This window comes from Pyrgilauda ruficollis, unplaced genomic scaffold (assembly GCF_017590135.1).
Source record: "Pyrgilauda ruficollis isolate IOZ18807 unplaced genomic scaffold, ASM1759013v1 scaffold21, whole genome shotgun sequence".
Taxonomy (NCBI): Eukaryota; Metazoa; Chordata; class Aves; order Passeriformes; family Passeridae; genus Pyrgilauda; species Pyrgilauda ruficollis.
Window position 1 is genome coordinate 8817665 of NW_024520318.1, and position 16474 is coordinate 8834138.

The 16474-nt window shown below is 62.4% G+C and overlaps 2 protein-coding genes across 2 annotated transcripts; one reads left to right on the plus strand and one right to left on the minus strand.

Moving 5' to 3' along the window:
- The first annotated feature begins 2150 nt into the window (after positions 1-2150).
- Positions 2151-12192, plus strand: ECEL1 (endothelin converting enzyme like 1). The gene is made up of 15 exons (XM_041468002.1): positions 2151-2894; positions 5390-5458; positions 5701-5825; positions 6234-6456; positions 6597-6695; positions 6793-6867; positions 7300-7403; positions 7616-7674; positions 7807-7858; positions 7969-8036; positions 8143-8267; positions 8484-8549; positions 10554-10649; positions 11172-11248; positions 11494-12192. Exons 1-15 carry the CDS (start codon positions 2151-2153, stop codon positions 11591-11593), a joined length of 2082 nt encoding a protein of 693 aa, XP_041323936.1. The 3' UTR covers positions 11594-12192.
- Positions 12193-12420: 228 nt separating this feature from the next.
- On the minus strand, positions 12421-16038 carry ALPI (alkaline phosphatase, intestinal). The gene is made up of 11 exons (XM_041467755.1): positions 15975-16038; positions 15322-15438; positions 14645-14760; positions 14248-14422; positions 13934-14106; positions 13711-13845; positions 13550-13622; positions 13334-13466; positions 13030-13223; positions 12799-12909; positions 12421-12707 (listed from the first exon to the last, which is right to left on the minus strand). The coding sequence occupies exons 1-11, from the start codon at positions 16036-16038 to the stop codon at positions 12445-12447; spliced, it is 1554 nt and encodes a 517-aa protein (XP_041323689.1). The 3' UTR covers positions 12421-12444.
- Positions 16039-16474: the final 436 nt, after the last annotated feature.

The window sequence follows — 16474 nt, forward strand, 5'->3', positions numbered from 1 at the left end:
CGTCGGCTGTGCCCACCCGTGCCCCTCCTGGGTGTCCGGCTGCCGGGGGCTGGCGGCAGGGTCCCCGGACGGGGGGTGCCAGGCGGACTGGTACTGCCAGCCCTGTGCCAGCCCCCCCGGGGTAAAGGGGCCCAGGGACACCCCTGCCCTACCTCCCCGCCGGCGAGGATGAGGTAAGGCTGGCGGGTGGCACAGGGCTGCTTCTTTTGCATAATAATCTCGTTAATGGAGCCTGGCCTGCGGGAGAGCCGGGCTGGAGACACCACCCCCTCCCCGCCCCGCCGCCTCCCTCCGGCCCCGCCGCTCCGCCAGCCGCGGCGCGGGGCGCGGAGCGGAGCGCGGGGCGCGCAGCCGGACCGGTGGCGCGGGGTCGGCCAGTCCCCGGCAGCCTCCTGACACCCCCCGAGAGAGCCGGTGAGCACCTCCAGGGCCCCCGAGCATCCCGGACCGCGACCCCGAGCATCCCGGCAGCGTCGCCCCAGCATCCCGGGAGCATCCTCCAAGTACCTCGGTGAGCAAACGACGAGCGACCGCCGAGCACCCGCGTACTTCCCGGGCAGCAGAACGAAGATCATCCCCCCAGCATCCCTCGAGTACCTCGGTGAGCACCCCGCGAGCAGCCCGGGGAGCAGTCCCCGTGCCTGCCGGCTAGCACTCCCCGAGCATCCCCCGAATATCCCGGGGATCATCCTGGGGAGCACTTCCCGAGCACACCTCAAGCAACCCTCGAGCATGGCCCCGGGCACCAAAGGCATCATCCCGGCATCTCCCTAGCACCTCCCGAGCATTTCCTTACCATACCGGCAAGCACCTTCCCGAACATACAGGGCGGGCAGCATCCTCCGAGCATCGCGGGCAGCATCCCCCGGGAACGACCGAGCATCTCGGGCAGCGTACCGAGCAGCATCCCTCGAGCTTCCTGGGCAGCCCCCTGCCCTCCCCACGCTTTGCCGTGCCGGCTGCCGTCCCCGCTAACTTTCCGACGGCAGCAGCTCCGTGGCACGGGCACTGCCGGGCTGCTGCGCCGGGGCACAACTTTGCCCAAGTTGCGGAAGGAACGGGGGCACGGGGCAGCCGCGCTGTGGGGATACCGGCCACCTCCCGAGCAGCTTTTTGTCCCCAACCTGTCCTCCCCCACCTGCAAATCCAGATACCATTCTGCACCAAGCAAGAAGCGGGGTCTTCTTTTGAACCCCCCCCCCCCCAACCCATATATGTCCCCACCCTCCTTTCCCCGTGGGCAGACCCCCTCCTCCCCCGCGTGTCACCCTGGCAGACACCCCTGCCTGTCGTACACCAGCCAGTGGAGAGGGGTTGGGTGGATGGTGGTGGTGATTGTTGGGGAATGCTGTAATGTGTCCACGGGGTGTAGGGTTCCCCCCAGACGGGAATTAACTTTGTTCACACATCACGCACCACGCCACAATTTGACACAATGCAACGCAACACAGTGCACCACCACCCCACACAGCACAATGCAACACTGCCAGCCACGATGCAGCACCACCCGTGCAACCCAGCGTGGGGCCACACAACCTGACCCAGCCCACGGCACCCCAGCCCCACGGCTCCCCTCACAAATCTCCCCAAAACCCCTCTTTCCCAAGCTGCTCACCCCATCTATACCTCACCCAGAGAGACTGGCAGCCCTGTGCTCCCCCTGGCTGGGAAGGGTTCTCATGGAGCTGAGTTTGGGTTCACTGGAACACGTTGGACATCCCCCCAGCATGGGTGCTCTGGCTGGAGTGCTGTGTGGGTGTGGGGGTGTGAGATTAGCTGTGCCAGTGACTGAAACCTGCCATCATGCAGGTGTCCTGTCACCAAAGGAACTGGCAGAGGGGACAGCCATGGGGTAGAGGTGCCACCAAGCTCCTGGCACTATGGACAATCTCAGTGCCAGCAGTGGGGCACACATGGGGACGGATATAGAGGCAGCAATGAGGACAAGAAGCAACCCCTCCGCCCTTGCTCCTCCCAACCCCCCCTTATCCATCTCTGCCTTTTCCAGGAGCTTCCTTACTCACCCGGACATCAGCACTTCCCTGTGGCAGGCACGGCTCCGGCATGAACTGTGGGCTGCCTGAGCCTGCGCTCCACCTGCCCTGAGGCCCCTGCACCAGTGCTGCTGGCAGGGAGCCCCATCCCCGGCCATGGAGAAGACCTACTCGTTGACAGCCCACTATGATGAGTTTCAGGAGGTGAAGTACGTGAGCAAGTACCAGAGCGGGACGCTGCCCAACGGCTTCGCCCTCCAGCTGGGCGCGGGGGCCAAGAAGCGCCGTGGGGGGCTGCCACGCTGGAGCCGCCGGGAGGTCTGTCTGCTCTCAGGGCTGGTCTTTGCTGCGGGGCTCTGCGTCATCTTGACGTGCATGTTGGTCCTCAAGTACCTGGCGACCGAAGGGGACAGCTACTGCCTGGAGGGGTGCCAGGAGAAAAAGGCCTTCCTGCGGGCATCCCGCTTCCTAAGTGCCAACATGGATGCTACCATCGACCCTTGCCAGGACTTCTACTCCTTCGCCTGTGGCGGCTGGCTCCGGCGACACGGCATCCCTGAGGACAAGCTGGTGTACGGCACCATCGGGGCCATCGCCGAGCAGAACGAGGCCAAGCTGCGGGCGCTGCTGAGCCGCCCCGTGCGGCGCCGAGCCCGCGCCTCGGCAGAGAGGAAGGTCAAGGAGTTTTTCCGCTCGTGCCTGGACCGGGCTGAGATCGATCGGCTTGGCCCCCGGCCCATGCTGGAGGTCATCGGGGAGTGCGGTGGCTGGGATGCCCCTCCGGACCGCAGGGACATCAACGAGCTGCTCTACAAGACACAGGGCGTCTACAGTGCTGCCGTGCTCTTCTCCCTCACCGTCAGCCTGGACGAGAGGAACACTTCCCGCTACGTCATCCGGGTGAGGGCACCGTGCCCCTGTGGCTGCCCCTGCCCCAGCCACCCAGCAGGGCCACTGACACCTGCCTGATGTCACTGTCCTTGTTGCAGAGGACTGAGTGCCTGCGCAGTGTCTGGGCTTGGCTATAGCAGATGGCTGGGCTGGGGACCCCTCCTGTCCTTGGGGACCCTCCTGTCTTTCCAGCATGGGACCCCTGTGTCAGGCTACCCTGGGCTGAGAGTGGCACCTCCAGGACAGGGCTGGGGACACGGGCAGAGAGATGCACCGAGTGAGGCAGTGCCACCTGCCTGGCTGCTGAGGACAGCCCAGCAGGGCACCAGGGTCTCCAGAGTGCTGGTAGCAAAGCAACTCACCTTGGCACTGTGGCTGCCACCTGCACACAGGGGGCAAGCCCCAGGCAGAGGCAGGGAGATGCCCACCAAGCCCCCAGTAGTGTGTCAGGGCATTTTCCCATGGCTTTCTCAGTCTTTCCCACCCCTGCCAGACCATGTCAGTCACCCTGAGGTGCCACCAGAGTAAAGGTGGGCTTTACCTGGCTGGCCAAGTCTCTTGGTGGGTGTGGGGGCGCAGTGGTGGGCATGGTGGGAGCACAGCAATGGCACAGCGGGGATACCGTGGTGGGCTCAGTGATGGGCACGGAGGTGGGAATAGCAGGGAAAAGAAGGGCACGGGTGCGCATGGCGGTGGCGTGGTGGGGACGAGGTGGTGGTGATGGCGAGGGCAGTGGGGGGACACAGTGGAGGAGACGAGCGGCCCGGTTCCCTGTGAGGTGATGGGGCAGTGGGATGTGAGTGTGAGTGGGTGTGCAGGGCCGGGGCGGCTCGCTGCCGGCTCCGGGCCGTGCGTGTGTAACACTAGAGGGAGCGTCTGCCACAGGGAAAGGGTGGGCGGGCTGAGCGGGGACCGGGAGTGCGCGGGGAGGGACACCGTGGGCGTGGGGGGGAGATGGGTGTCACAGCCAGGGCTAAGGGTCAGGGCTTGGGGTATCGGGGGGGTGTGATTTGGGGTGGGTGTGCGAGGGGTGTGAGTGGACAGGGTGTATGAGGGGGCTGGGGGTGTGGTGGCATGGAGTTGGGGTCCCCATGCCCCCTGACAGTGCCTGCCCTGGCAGCTCAAGTGGAAGCGCTTGCTGGACCGCATCTTCCATGACAACTTCTCGGAGGAGGAGGAGGTGGTGCTGCTGGCCACCGACTACATGCACAAGGTGTCCAACCTCATCCGTGTGACACCCAGCAGGTGAGGGGGGCTGGCACCCCTGTGCCCCTGGCACCTTTCCCAGCCTGGCAGGGGGCACAGGACAGCTGTGCCTGGAACCTCCCAGCATCACCCTCCTCCTGGTGGGGGAAGGCCGGGCTGGGCACAGAAAATCAGGGGAGGCTTGTGGGAAAAGGCCACTGTTGTGTGGCCCCCCGGCACCCCGGTCGTGCCTGGACACCTGCTGAGCCACTCCTGCCAGAGGTCACCAGACTCATCGCACATCAGGGAGGGACACGGTGCCAGAATGTCCCTGTGCCCCCACCAGCCATGGCCCCCTGTGTCCCTGAGCAGGGGTGTCCCTGAGCAGAGTGTCCCCATCCTGGCACATGCTGCCACCCTCCCCTGTGCCTGGGGACATGCTGAGGGCTGCTCCCGTCCCTGTCACAGGATCCTTCACAACTACATGCTGTGGCGCATCGTGGTGGTGCTGAGCGAGCACCTCTCCACGCCCTTCCGCGACGCCATCCACGAGCTCTCCAAGGAGATGGAGGGCAACGAGAAGCAGCTGGAGCCGGGTAAGATCTGCCTGAGCCAGGCCAACAAGCACTTTGGCATGGCCCTGGGAGCTCTCTTCGTTGAGGAACACTTCTCCTCTGCCAGCAAAGCCAAGGTAGGTGATGCTGCCTGTGGGCAGGAAGCTACCACAATCTCCCATAAAATGGCTGGTGCCCGTGTAGGGATGTGAGCATCCATGGCTGTGTGTCCAGAGGGGCGAGTTCCCTGTGTGCTTGTGTGTGAGTGTGAGTGTGCACGTACGTGCAGGGTGCTCAGGTGTGTGCATGGCTCGGAGGCTGTGCCTGTGGTTACAGCCCAGCAGGGCTGAGTGTGAAGAGCGAGGGTGTCCATGCAGCTCGCCATGCAGGCTGCAGCACTGCAGTGGGGCTGGCCATGGGGCAGGTGGGGGACACCAGGGAGCAGGGACGGGGCAGAGAGTGGTGGCAGCACAGGGCAGGCTGTGAGGCAGCCTGTGTGCCAGTCAGGCCATGGAGCAGGGGCCTGCTCTCTGCCCAGCACTCCCAGCCTGTTGCATGCTGCCTGCTGCAGCTGCAGCAGCCTCTAGCAGGAGGGAAACTGAGGCAGCGACGTGCCCGTTCCTGGGGCTGCTCCAGCACACTGCCATCCTTCGGCTCCAGGGACACCAGGGACACCAGGGCCACTCTGCGGCCCGGAAAGGCGAGGGGTGGCGGGCTCAGCACAGCGCCCTCCCTCTGCTCACCCAGTGCCCGTCTCTTGCCCAGATCGACCAGGACGGGCTGACCCTGCCCGAACGGACCCTCTACCTGGGGCAGGATGAGGAGAGCGAGAAGGTGAGGGGGCACAACGATGCCGTGGGGACACCAGGAGAGGGACCGGCAGGCAGCATGGCTGGCAGAGAGAGGGCACCCACTGCCAGCAGTGCCAGGGGCTGGGGTGCCAGGGGACAGTGGGGGGTGGCCCTGAGCAACCCTTCCCTGCTGCCTGGTGGGAGACTGGAAAGCCTGGAGGTGTCCCCTCCAGGGTGGCATGGAGTTGGGGTCCCCATGCCCCCTGACAGTGCCTGCCCTGGCAGCTCAAGTGGAAGCGCTTGCTGGACCGCATCTTCCATGACAACTTCTCGGAGGAGGAGGAGGTGGTGCTGCTGGCCACCGACTACATGCACAAGGTGTCCAACCTCATCCGTGTGACACCCAGCAGGTGAGGGGGGCTGGCACCCCTGTGCCCCTGGCACCTTTCCCAGCCTGGCAGGGGGCACAGGACAGCTGTGCCTGGAACCTCCCAGCATCACCCTCCTCCTGGTGGGGGAAGGCCGGGCTGGGCACAGAAAATCAGGGGAGGCTTGTGGGAAAAGGCCACTGTTGTGTGGCCCCCCGGCACCCCGGTCGTGCCTGGACACCTGCTGAGCCACTCCTGCCAGAGGTCACCAGACTCATCGCACATCAGGGAGGGACACGGTGCCAGAATGTCCCTGTGCCCCCACCAGCCATGGCCCCCTGTGTCCCTGAGCAGGGGTGTCCCTGAGCAGAGTGTCCCCATCCTGGCACATGCTGCCACCCTCCCCTGTGCCTGGGGACATGCTGAGGGCTGCTCCCGTCCCTGTCACAGGATCCTTCACAACTACATGCTGTGGCGCATCGTGGTGGTGCTGAGCGAGCACCTCTCCACGCCCTTCCGCGACGCCATCCACGAGCTCTCCAAGGAGATGGAGGGCAACGAGAAGCAGCTGGAGCCGGGTAAGATCTGCCTGAGCCAGGCCAACAAGCACTTTGGCATGGCCCTGGGAGCTCTCTTCGTTGAGGAACACTTCTCCTCTGCCAGCAAAGCCAAGGTAGGTGATGCTGCCTGTGGGCAGGAAGCTACCACAATCTCCCATCACCTTGCCAAAGTGCCTACTGCCCCCACCAAGGGCTGTCTGGCTGGTGATGGATGGTGGAGATGCCATGCCAGCACCATGGTGACCCACCATAGGTGCAGCAGCTGGTGGAGGACATCAAATACATCCTCGACCAGCGCCTTGATGAGCTGGACTGGATGGATGAGGAGACACGGAGAGCAGCTAGGGCCAAGGTAGTGGTCCCTAGCATGCACTCCTGTCTTTGGCCCCATCACCAGTGCAGAGGCACATGGGATAGGGGCCTGAACCCACCACTGATTTTGCCCACAGCTCCGGTACATGATGGTGATGATTGGGTACCCCGACTTCCTGCTGAAGCCAGAGGCCATTGACAAGGAATATGAGGCAAGGGATAGCCCGGGAGCATGTGAGGACATGGGCACATAGTGGGGAAAGGTGTTCCCCACATTTGCATCAGGCTCTGTGATGCAAGACAACAAGCCCCCTCCTGGTGCTCACAGTGCTCACTGCTGGCAGGGTGCCCCACACCAGCAGTGCCATACAGTCCCTGGGGTCTGGGATTGTGTCTCCTTCCCCACACTGCAGCTCCAAGAGCTCAGCCTCATCCTTGGCAAGGACTGAGGATGCTGGTGTGGTCCAGGGACTCGTGGAGCTGACAGAGAAGCAGCTGCCCCTATGGACACACAGCATGGGACATGAGAACACACTTGTGACACATCCACAGTCACCAAGGCTCACAGGGGTGGGAGGACACCACAGGCCTGCCCTCTGCACTCTTGGGGCTGGCATCTCCTCTGATGTAGCTGTGCCCCCCAGTTTGAGGTGGATGAGAAGACCTACTTCAAGAACATCCTCAACAGCATTGCCTTTGGCATCAGGCTCTCGGTGAAGAAGATCCGGCAGGAGGTGGATAAATCCACGTGGGTATTCCCTTGCCCTGGGGGGACATGGAGGGGCCCAGCATGGTGCCACCAGTGTCCCCTGTCCCCATGCCCAGATGCAGCCTACAGGCTGTAGGCAGAAGGGCACAAGGATGCCAGGAGTGCCCCCCCTGTTCCCCAGCTGTGCAGAGGGATGGCACTTCCATGTCCCTCGGTGTTGTGCAGCCCAGCACTGCTGTCTCTCCTTGCAGGTGGCTGCTGCCTCCCCAGGCACTGAACGCCTACTACCTGCCCAACAAGAACCAGATGGGTAAGCACTGCCCGCCCCCGATCCGCCCCTGGAGTGGGATGGGAGCAAGGCCCAGGGTCCCGTGGTGCTGGGTGATGCTGTGGGTGGGTACAGGGCAGGGTGACACCCAACAATGTTCTCCTGTGTCCTCAGTGTTCCCTGCTGGCATACTGCAGCCCACACTCTACGACCCCGAGTTCCCGCAGTGAGTGTGGGGCTGGGGGATGGCTGGGGGGTTGCCATGTCATGGGGTCACCCCCATCCCTGCCAGCACCGTGCTCTCCACCCTCGCACCTCTGTTCCCCACCCAAACAGGTCGCTGAACTATGGTGGGATTGGCACCATCATTGGGCATGAGCTGACCCATGGCTACGATGACTGGGGTGAGTGTCCTCCCTATATCCTGCCCGGATGTGAGGATGGGCTGAGGCAGCCAGGCAGGACACCTGGGTCCCTTGGGACTCCTGGAGGTGGCGGTTGCCTTGGCAGGGGGACAGTACGACCGGCACGGGAACCTGGTGCACTGGTGGACGGAGCGGTCGTACAGCAAGTTCCTGAAGAAGGCGCAGTGCATCGTCAACCTCTACGACAACTTCACTGTCTACAACCAGAGGGTGAGACTCCTTCTCACCCAGCACAGCTGCCCCACCGTGGGGTCCCTGCTGCCCCATCGCTTAGGGCTGGGTGCCTGCAGAACTGACTCTGCCCTGTCCAGCCCTGAGACCAACAATTCATCACACCTTAGCTTGGAAATTCCTCAGGGCATTGGCTGCAGCCTCGGTGCCAGCATGGGGATGGGGACACCTCTGTCATTTCTCCTCTCTTGGCAGGTGAATGGCAAACACACACTGGGGGAGAACATCGCTGACATGGGGGGGCTCAAACTGGCCTACTACGTAAGTGTCCCCCTCCTTTCTCTCTGAACAGATCCTGGCTGCATACCGAGTGTTCATGGAGCGACTGCTCACCCTCCTGGGGGCTGAGCACGTGGAGCAGAAAGCCCAGGAGATCCTGCAGCTGGAGCAGCACCTTGCCAATGTGAGAGGGATACATGCCACGAACCTTGGGGTGCACTTATCCAGCCTTGGACATCCCAGCCACAGATTTTTGGGGACATCCATATCTGCTTCTGAGCAATCTCATTCCAATCCCTCCATGGGGACTTCCACTCCCAGCCCTTGGGGACCTTCAGACCTAGAATATGGGGATCTCAACCTCTTGAGGACCTCACAGCAGAGCTTCAGGCACCCAGTCCCACACCCTGAGAACCCCCAGTCCCAGCCCTTGGGGCAACCACTCCAGTCCCACATCTAGTCCTTGTGAGGCCACTCTGGGCCCTTGTAGACTCCATATACAGGTCTTGGGGACCTTAGTCTGGACCTTGGAGGGACATGTGTTCCCATTCCTCAGAGAACCCAGTTCCTTGGGACCTTCTGACAGCCCTCAGCGTCCCACCGGCAGCAGAGGGTTCCTGGGGCAGGGAGTGGGAAAGATGTGGGTCAGTACCCACATTAGAGCTGCCCTGTTGCCCAGTCACATGCCCCATCCCAGTGTACTATCCCTGTGTCACCCTCAAGGTGGGCAGTGGGATGGTGACAGCCATGCCACCCTGTGCAGATCACAGTGTCCGAGTACGACGACGTGCGCAGGGATGTTGGCAGCATGTACCACAAAGTGACCCTGGCCGAGCTGCAGAGCATCACTCCCACGGTGAGTACCCCTGGTGCCAGCCTGTCAGCCTGTCCCCCATCTGCCTGTGCCCCACACTTGTCCCTGTCCCCCTGCTCCATGCCCTCAATGCTCACCACCTGTCCCAGTTAAATCCAGTTGAGGATAACGCACTCCTCTGGTGGGAGATTGGAAAGCCTGGAGGTGTCCCCTCCAGGGTGGCATGGAGTTGGGGTCCCCATGCCCCCTGACAGTGCCTGCCCTGGCAGCTCAAGTGGAAGCGCTTGCTGGACCGCATCTTCCATGACAACTTCTCGGAGGAGGAGGAGGTGGTGCTGCTGGCCACCGACTACATGCACAAGGTGTCCAACCTCATCCGTGTGACACCCAGCAGGTGAGGGGGGCTGGCACCCCTGTGCCCCTGGCACCTTTCCCAGCCTGGCAGGGGGCACAGGACAGCTGTGCCTGGAACCTCCCAGCATCACCCTCCTCCTGGTGGGGGAAGGCCGGGCTGGGCACAGAAAATCAGGGGAGGCTTGTGGGAAAAGGCCACTGTTGTGTGGCCCCCCGGCACCCCGGTCGTGCCTGGACACCTGCTGAGCCACTCCTGCCAGAGGTCACCAGACTCATCGCACATCAGGGAGGGACACGGTGCCAGAATGTCCCTGTGCCCCCACCAGCCATGGCCCCCTGTGTCCCTGAGCAGGGGTGTCCCTGAGCAGAGTGTCCCCATCCTGGCACATGCTGCCACCCTCCCCTGTGCCTGGGGACATGCTGAGGGCTGCTCCCGTCCCTGTCACAGGATCCTTCACAACTACATGCTGTGGCGCATCGTGGTGGTGCTGAGCGAGCACCTCTCCACGCCCTTCCGCGACGCCATCCACGAGCTCTCCAAGGAGATGGAGGGCAACGAGAAGCAGCTGGAGCCGGGTAAGATCTGCCTGAGCCAGGCCAACAAGCACTTTGGCATGGCTCTGGGAGCTCTCTTCGCTGACATGGGGGGGCTCAAACTGGCCTACTACGTAAGTGTCCCCCCACCCTGGGTGTCACAGCCATGGGCAGCTGCTTGTGCCTTCCCTGTTGAGTGGGAGGAGACGCCCCAAGCCCTCCTCACTCCCTGCAGCCAGGGGTGAGCACAATCCTGATTGCTGGTGGCTGGGGCCTTGGGGGTGGGTCCAGGGTGGGTTTGGGGGAGTACCCAGGCCATGCTGAGGGCACGCCTTGTTCTCCAGGCCTACCAGAAGTGGGTGAGGGAGCACGGCCCCGAGCACCCCCTGCACCACATGAAATACACACACGACCAGCTCTTCTTCATCGCCTTTGCCCAGGTGAGCCCCTGTGCTCCTCACAAGTAACAGCTGTTGGGGCAGGAGGGTCACCTTGTGTGGGGCCAGCAGCCCAAAGGGGTGGGGAGAGGGCCTTGGGAGACCCAGGGCCAATGGCCAGGAGCTGGGCTTGGCTGCATCAGCAGGTCCTGGGCTCAGGGTACAGAGCCCTAAATGAGCACCCCACACTGTCCTGTTGTTCCTGTGGACCCTACAATAATAAATTAATGTGTCCTCCAGAGGCTCCAGAATGACAAACACATTTGATCTCAAAATTCTAGGAAACCCTGCAGCCAGGCAGCTTTCAGTCAACCCTGGAGATCCTACAATAGCAAACATGATTCCACGCTCTCCCAGCCCACTTAGACTGTGTACACGGGCTCCTGGGAGACTGTACAATAACAAATTCAATCAGGGCATCACTGCCCTCAATCCCTAGCAGCCAGAAGGGCCATGGTGTCCTGGTGGTTGCCAAGACCCAGGGTGCCCTGTGTGGCTTGTCCATGGAGCCTTTTTCCCCTGCAGAATTGGTGCATCAAGCGGAGATCCCAGTCCATCTACCTGCAGGTGCTGACAGACAAGCATGCTCCGGAGCACTACAGGTACTGTGTGCTCCCAAAATGGGGGGGCTGGGGGCATGGTGGGTGCCAGCCTTCCCCACAGGTGTCAGTGCTGTGCAAAGTGGGAGGAGCACCCTCTGGAGTGCTGGTGCCAGCAGATTTTGGGTGATATGCATGGGGCAGGGATGGGGTTCTGCTGGGGTGAGCACATGCTATGAGTGGGGTGTGAGGCAGCAGTGCAGAGGGCAGGGGGTACAGAGCTCTGAGGTCCTCCCCTCTCCCGGCAGGGTCCTGGGCAGTGTCTCGCAGTTTGAGGAGTTTGGACGGGTCTTCCACTGCCCCAAGAACTCGCCCATGAACCCAGTGCACAAGTGCTCGGTGTGGTGAGGCTGATCCCCCTCCAGCAGGCTGGGACCCTCCATCCCCTCCCTTGCCTAAATGACGCTTTTTGTCCACTCCCCAACTTCCCATCTCCTTCCCATCTACAAGGGTGTAGGCAGCAGAAACACTTGAGTTGCGCAGATGCCTCCTGCCCATGCCCCTCCCATCCACTGCCCTGTGCAGTGAGGCATTGTCATTCCCCATGGAGGAACAAGGGCATGCCCAGGCACCCCTGTACCCCCTTTTCTGTCCACCCAGCCCAAACCCTTCATCCAGCCCTACCACATCCATCCCAGTAAGTAAAGGCAGGGGGAGGACTCCAGTGGCTCCAAGGGGCTGCCCCATGCCAGAAGCCTCCCCTGCACGGTGCCCTCCCTGCCATTCCCCATGCCAGCCCCTCCTGTCCATGCACCAGCCCTGCTGAGGTGGGGCACAGCGGTGCAGCCGGGCTGGGTGATGCCAGCCTGCCTGGCAGGGCAGGCACACGGACGCTGCTGTATCTTCCGCTGCTGTTTCTGGTCAATAAAGCACTGGATGTGCTGGGTGGCTGACAGGGGCCATGGCCAGGGGATGGGAGCAGTGGGCAGCACCCCCAGCCCTGGCCACATGGCACAGGCACCCCCACTCCACGAGCACGCCTGTCCCAGCAGTGTCACACTGTGTGTTTATTTAACCCCCCACTGCCCCCCACTGCCATGGATTCGGTGTTCCCAGGGCTGCTGCATCCAGACCAGGGATGCTGGTCTGGATGCAGCAGCCCATCCAGATGCTTCAGAAAGCTGCCTGCAGGTGCCACACGGTGGGGAGGGAGGGAGGGAACGTGAGTCTGTCCCGTGGGGTGCCCTAGGGACAGGGGATCAGCGGAAGAGGGGCAGGAGGAGGGCAGGCAGGAGCAGGGCCAGGGGGGTGGCGCGGGTGCCAGGGCCAGAGTTCCGCTGGCGGCAGTCGGTGTAGGGCTCGATGCAGGCGGCGTAGGCCATGGCATGGGCTACATAGGTCTGCTCCTGCACCCCGTGGAAGAGGTGGGCCATGGGGCCCTTGGCCAGGATGGCCACGTCTTCACCGCCATGGGTCTCCGACTCCAGTGGCACAGCTGCCTGTGGCTGGTAATCAAACTGCACTGTATTGTAGGGGAAAGAAGGAGGTGAAGGGAGGCAATGACACCCCCCAGCCCCACCCCACCACCCAAGCCATGGTCTCTGTGTCCTCACTGGCTGTTTCTGGGTCCACGTTGGGCCGTTCACCATGTGGATATCCTGGCCCATTCCCGTAGAGGATTGAAGTGTAGTTCTTCCCGTCAGTGGTTTTCTTTTGGCCCAGAGCTGGGGAAGGGGCAATGGAAGAGGATGAGGAGGATCAGCCAAGGAACATCCGTATCAACCCTCTGGCCACAGTCAGGGTGCCACAGGGCTGGCAGTACCCAGGACAGGGCAGAGCCCCACCGAAGATGGAGGAGCCACGCAGGGTGTAGCCCCCGAAGGAGAAGACGTGTGAGTGGTCAGCGGTGATGACGGTGAGGGTCTCAGCCTCGTCTGTCATGGTGCCAGCCCGCTCGATGGCCGTGTCAAACTCCACCGCCTCAGTCAGAGCCTTATGGGCTGCGCCATCGTGGTGGCCATGGTCAATTCTGCCACCTGCAGATGGGCACCCACGGTGGGCTCGGGGCCAACAGCAGCACACACACCTCCTACCCCCACCCTACAGCCCCCTGTCACTGGCCTCAGGGGCATGAGCCCCAACTTATCTTCCACAAAGAGGTAGAAGCCTTTGGGGTTCCTGCTCAGGATGGTGATGGCCGCCTCTGTCATCTCAGTGAGTGACGGGTCCAGGGTGGTGTTACGCACCAGGTTGTACTTCGTGTCCACAGGTTCAAAGAGACCTGAGAGGGAATGTGTTGGGGACAACATGAGTGGCTGAGTGTCCCAGCGCCTGTTGGGTCCTGGCACAGGGGTCATTTGTTACCCATCAAATAATTCACATTGGGGTCGGCGGCAGCAGCCAGCATCTCTGTCCTGTTCCAGACATAGCGGGCACCCTGTGGGCAAATCCCCCAGGGGGTTAGTGGGTGTCTGCCCCTGTGCCAGGGGCAGTGGGCAGAGGTGCATCCCTGATGCGTCACACACCGGCCGTGCCTCCAGCCACTTGTCGATGAGGTTTATCCCATCCTCACGTATCCCATTCTGCCTGCTGTTGGCAGGGTACTCAGGGTCCGGCGTCCCCACGGGGGTCATGTATTTCCGACCACCACCCAGGATCACCTGGAGGGGATGGGGCGGACGAAGAGTTAGTGGGGGTGCCCTGAGAGGGGTCTGTCCCTGCTCTCCTCCTCCCGAGCGCGGCGCTCACGTTGATGTCGACGTTGTGGACCAGCTGCCAGGCGATGTCCTTGCAGCCCTGCAGCCGCGCCTCCTGGGGCATGCTGGAGTCCGCGTACCAGTCCCGGTTCACCACATGGGCATAGGTTCCCGCGGGCGACGCGTGCTGCACCCGCGTCGTGGTCACGACGCCCACTGCCTTCCCTGCCAAACCCTGCTCATCAGGCCCCACCAAGGGCAACGCAGCGTCCCCGCCACCAAGCTATGGGATGCTCATGGGGGTGAAGTCCCAGTGTGGCACCCCTTGTCCCCACAGAGTGCCCCCCGCCCTGCATCCCCCGTTACCAGCTTTGCGGGCTCGCTTCATCACTGAGATCACCTCGTTGCCGGCCGTGGTGCTGCACTCTGAGTGGCGGGCGGCCGCGCTCACCCCTATGGTCTTGTAGTTGCCCTTCACGCCACAGAGATAGGCTGTGGCTGTCCCTGCACTGTCAGGGACTTGCCTGTCCACATTGTAGGTCTGCCAGGGATAGAAGGACTCAGGGCAGGGGTCCCCAGTGGGGTGTGCCCCTAGCTTCCCGTGCCATGCTCCTTCACTCTCCCATGAACACATGTGGGATGGGGAGTGACCCATGCACAACATGTGTGCAGCCCTGGGCTGCCAGAAGCCCTGTGCCTGAGAAAACCATTGCCCCATGCCCAGGATCACCATGGCCCCATTCCAGCAGGCTACGGAATTTACCTTAGACAGAGCCACATAAGGAAAAGCATCCAGGGCAAGAGGGGTCTCAGGCCCGAGCTTCCCCTTCTGCTGTGCCTTGAGGATGCGGGTGGCTGTGATGGTGGGGATCCCAAAACCTGGGCAGAGAGAGGATCCTGGTCACCCTCTGGACCAGGTACCACCCTTCACGCCACAGAGATAGGCTGTGCCTGTCCCCGCGCTGTCAGGGACATGTCTGTCCACATTGTAGGTCTGCCAGGGATAGAAGGACTCAGGGCAGGGGTCCCCAGTGGGGTGTGCCCCCAGCAGCACCTACCACGCTCAATCATTCACCCATGAACACATGTGGGATGGGGAGCGACCCATGCACAACATGTGTGCTGCCCTGGGCTGCCAGGGCTGCAGATATAGTATAACCATGGCCCCATGCCCAGGATCACCATGGCCCCATTCCAGCAGGCTGGAATTTACCTTAGACAGAGCCATGTAGGGGAAAGCATCCAGGGCAAGGGGGGTCTCAGGCCCGAGCTTCCCCTTCTGCTGTGCCTTGAGGATGCGGGTGGCTGTGATGGTGGGGACCCCGAATCCTGGACAGAGAGAGGGTCCTGGTCACCCTCTGGACCAGGTACCCTGCACACATCCCACTCAGCAGTGTACTGGCCTTGTCAGCCTGCTTGCTGGGTGCCAGCTGGACTCACCGTCCCCAAGGAAAATGATGAGGTTTTTGGCTTCATTTATCCTGGGCTGGATTTTGAAGGAGGCATCGATGGCTGCAGCTGCTTGCTTGTACCAGAAGGATGGATTCTCCTCCTCCGCTGGGACAGTGCAAACACCATCAGTCCCAGATCACCAGTGCCTGCATCCCTGGGGCAGCCCTGAGGGGTACCCAGACCCCAGGGGTACTTGTTCCCTGCACACTCCCATGCTGGAACCTCCTCTCACATGGACCAGGTGGTTTGGGAGCAATTGGGGCTGGGGAGAGACCATGCAGACTCGCACTGGCTGCCTGGCCCCAGGGCCCTGGGGCAGGGAACAAGGGGGGATAGCAAAACCAGACATGATGGGGAGTTATCTGGTGAGTGGGATAGAGCCAGATCCATGGCAGGGAGCGGTGACAGAGGATACAGGCGCTTCTCCCAGACCAGCCCCCAGCTCAGAAGCAAGCAAGAACCTGGGGGAATACTGGTTCAAAAGCCAGAGAAGGGCGGAGGTAACTAAGCCCTGTTAATTGTTGTTCAGCTGGGCAGCCCCAGCTCCCCTCCCCAGCCCTCGTGGCCAGGCAGGCTGACACCCTGCTTCCCTGGGCACCCACCGCAGCCAGCCAGGCACCCAGCCCCGTCCCTGTCCCCACCTGGAATGACAGCGGTGCTGAGCCCTGCGCAGAGGCAGAGGGTGAGGGATGCCAGGAGCTGCATGCTGAGGTCTGACAGGCCAACGCTGCTGGCAGTGTCTGTAAATCCAGCAGATGTGGGAGGGACTTTGGACAGGGATCAGCCCTAGCAGGGTGTGTGGAGGTGTGTGTCACCACATCTCTGCTGAGAGCAAAGGCCGCGGCCTGGGCTGGTGTCACCTCTTTGGCACAACGCCCTGTGCCTGCTGGGCACAGATGGGCTTGGGGCACAGACAGATGCAGGAACAAGAGGAAGTGCAGTCCTGGCAGCAGCTCCTGCCTTGGCCATGGTGCCGTGGAGCCAGGCAGGGCAATGCCCTGTCCCAGGCTGGCATGGGAGCTCTGAGCATTGGATAATGGTGGGTATGGGGAGCACCCGGGGTCACCCGTGCACCGAGCACCTTGCTCTCTTCCCAGCCTTTCATGAGCAATAAATCCATGGATGTGGACTAAAACTCTGC

Excerpts from the sequence above, each read along its gene's own strand:
- ALPI (XM_041467755.1), bottom strand. The coding sequence starts at position 16,038 with ATGCAGCTCCTGGCATCCCTCACCCTCTGCCTCTGCGCAGGGCTCAGC. Across the intron at positions 14,423-14,644 it reads CTTATGTGGCTCTGTCTAAG|ACCTACAATGTGGACAGGCA; the intron begins GTAAATTCCGTA and ends TATCCCTGGCAG. Across the intron at positions 13,467-13,549 it reads CAATGTGAATTATTTGATGG|GTCTCTTTGAACCTGTGGAC; the intron begins GTAACAAATGAC and ends ATTCCCTCTCAG.
- ECEL1 (XM_041468002.1), top strand. The coding sequence starts at position 2,151 with ATGGAGAAGACCTACTCGTTGACAGCCCACTATGATGAGTTTCAGGAG. Across the intron at positions 5,459-5,700 it reads AGGATGAGGAGAGCGAGAAG|CTCAAGTGGAAGCGCTTGCT; the intron begins GTGAGGGGGCAC and ends CTGCCCTGGCAG. Across the intron at positions 5,826-6,233 it reads ATCCGTGTGACACCCAGCAG|GATCCTTCACAACTACATGC; the intron begins GTGAGGGGGGCT and ends TCCCTGTCACAG.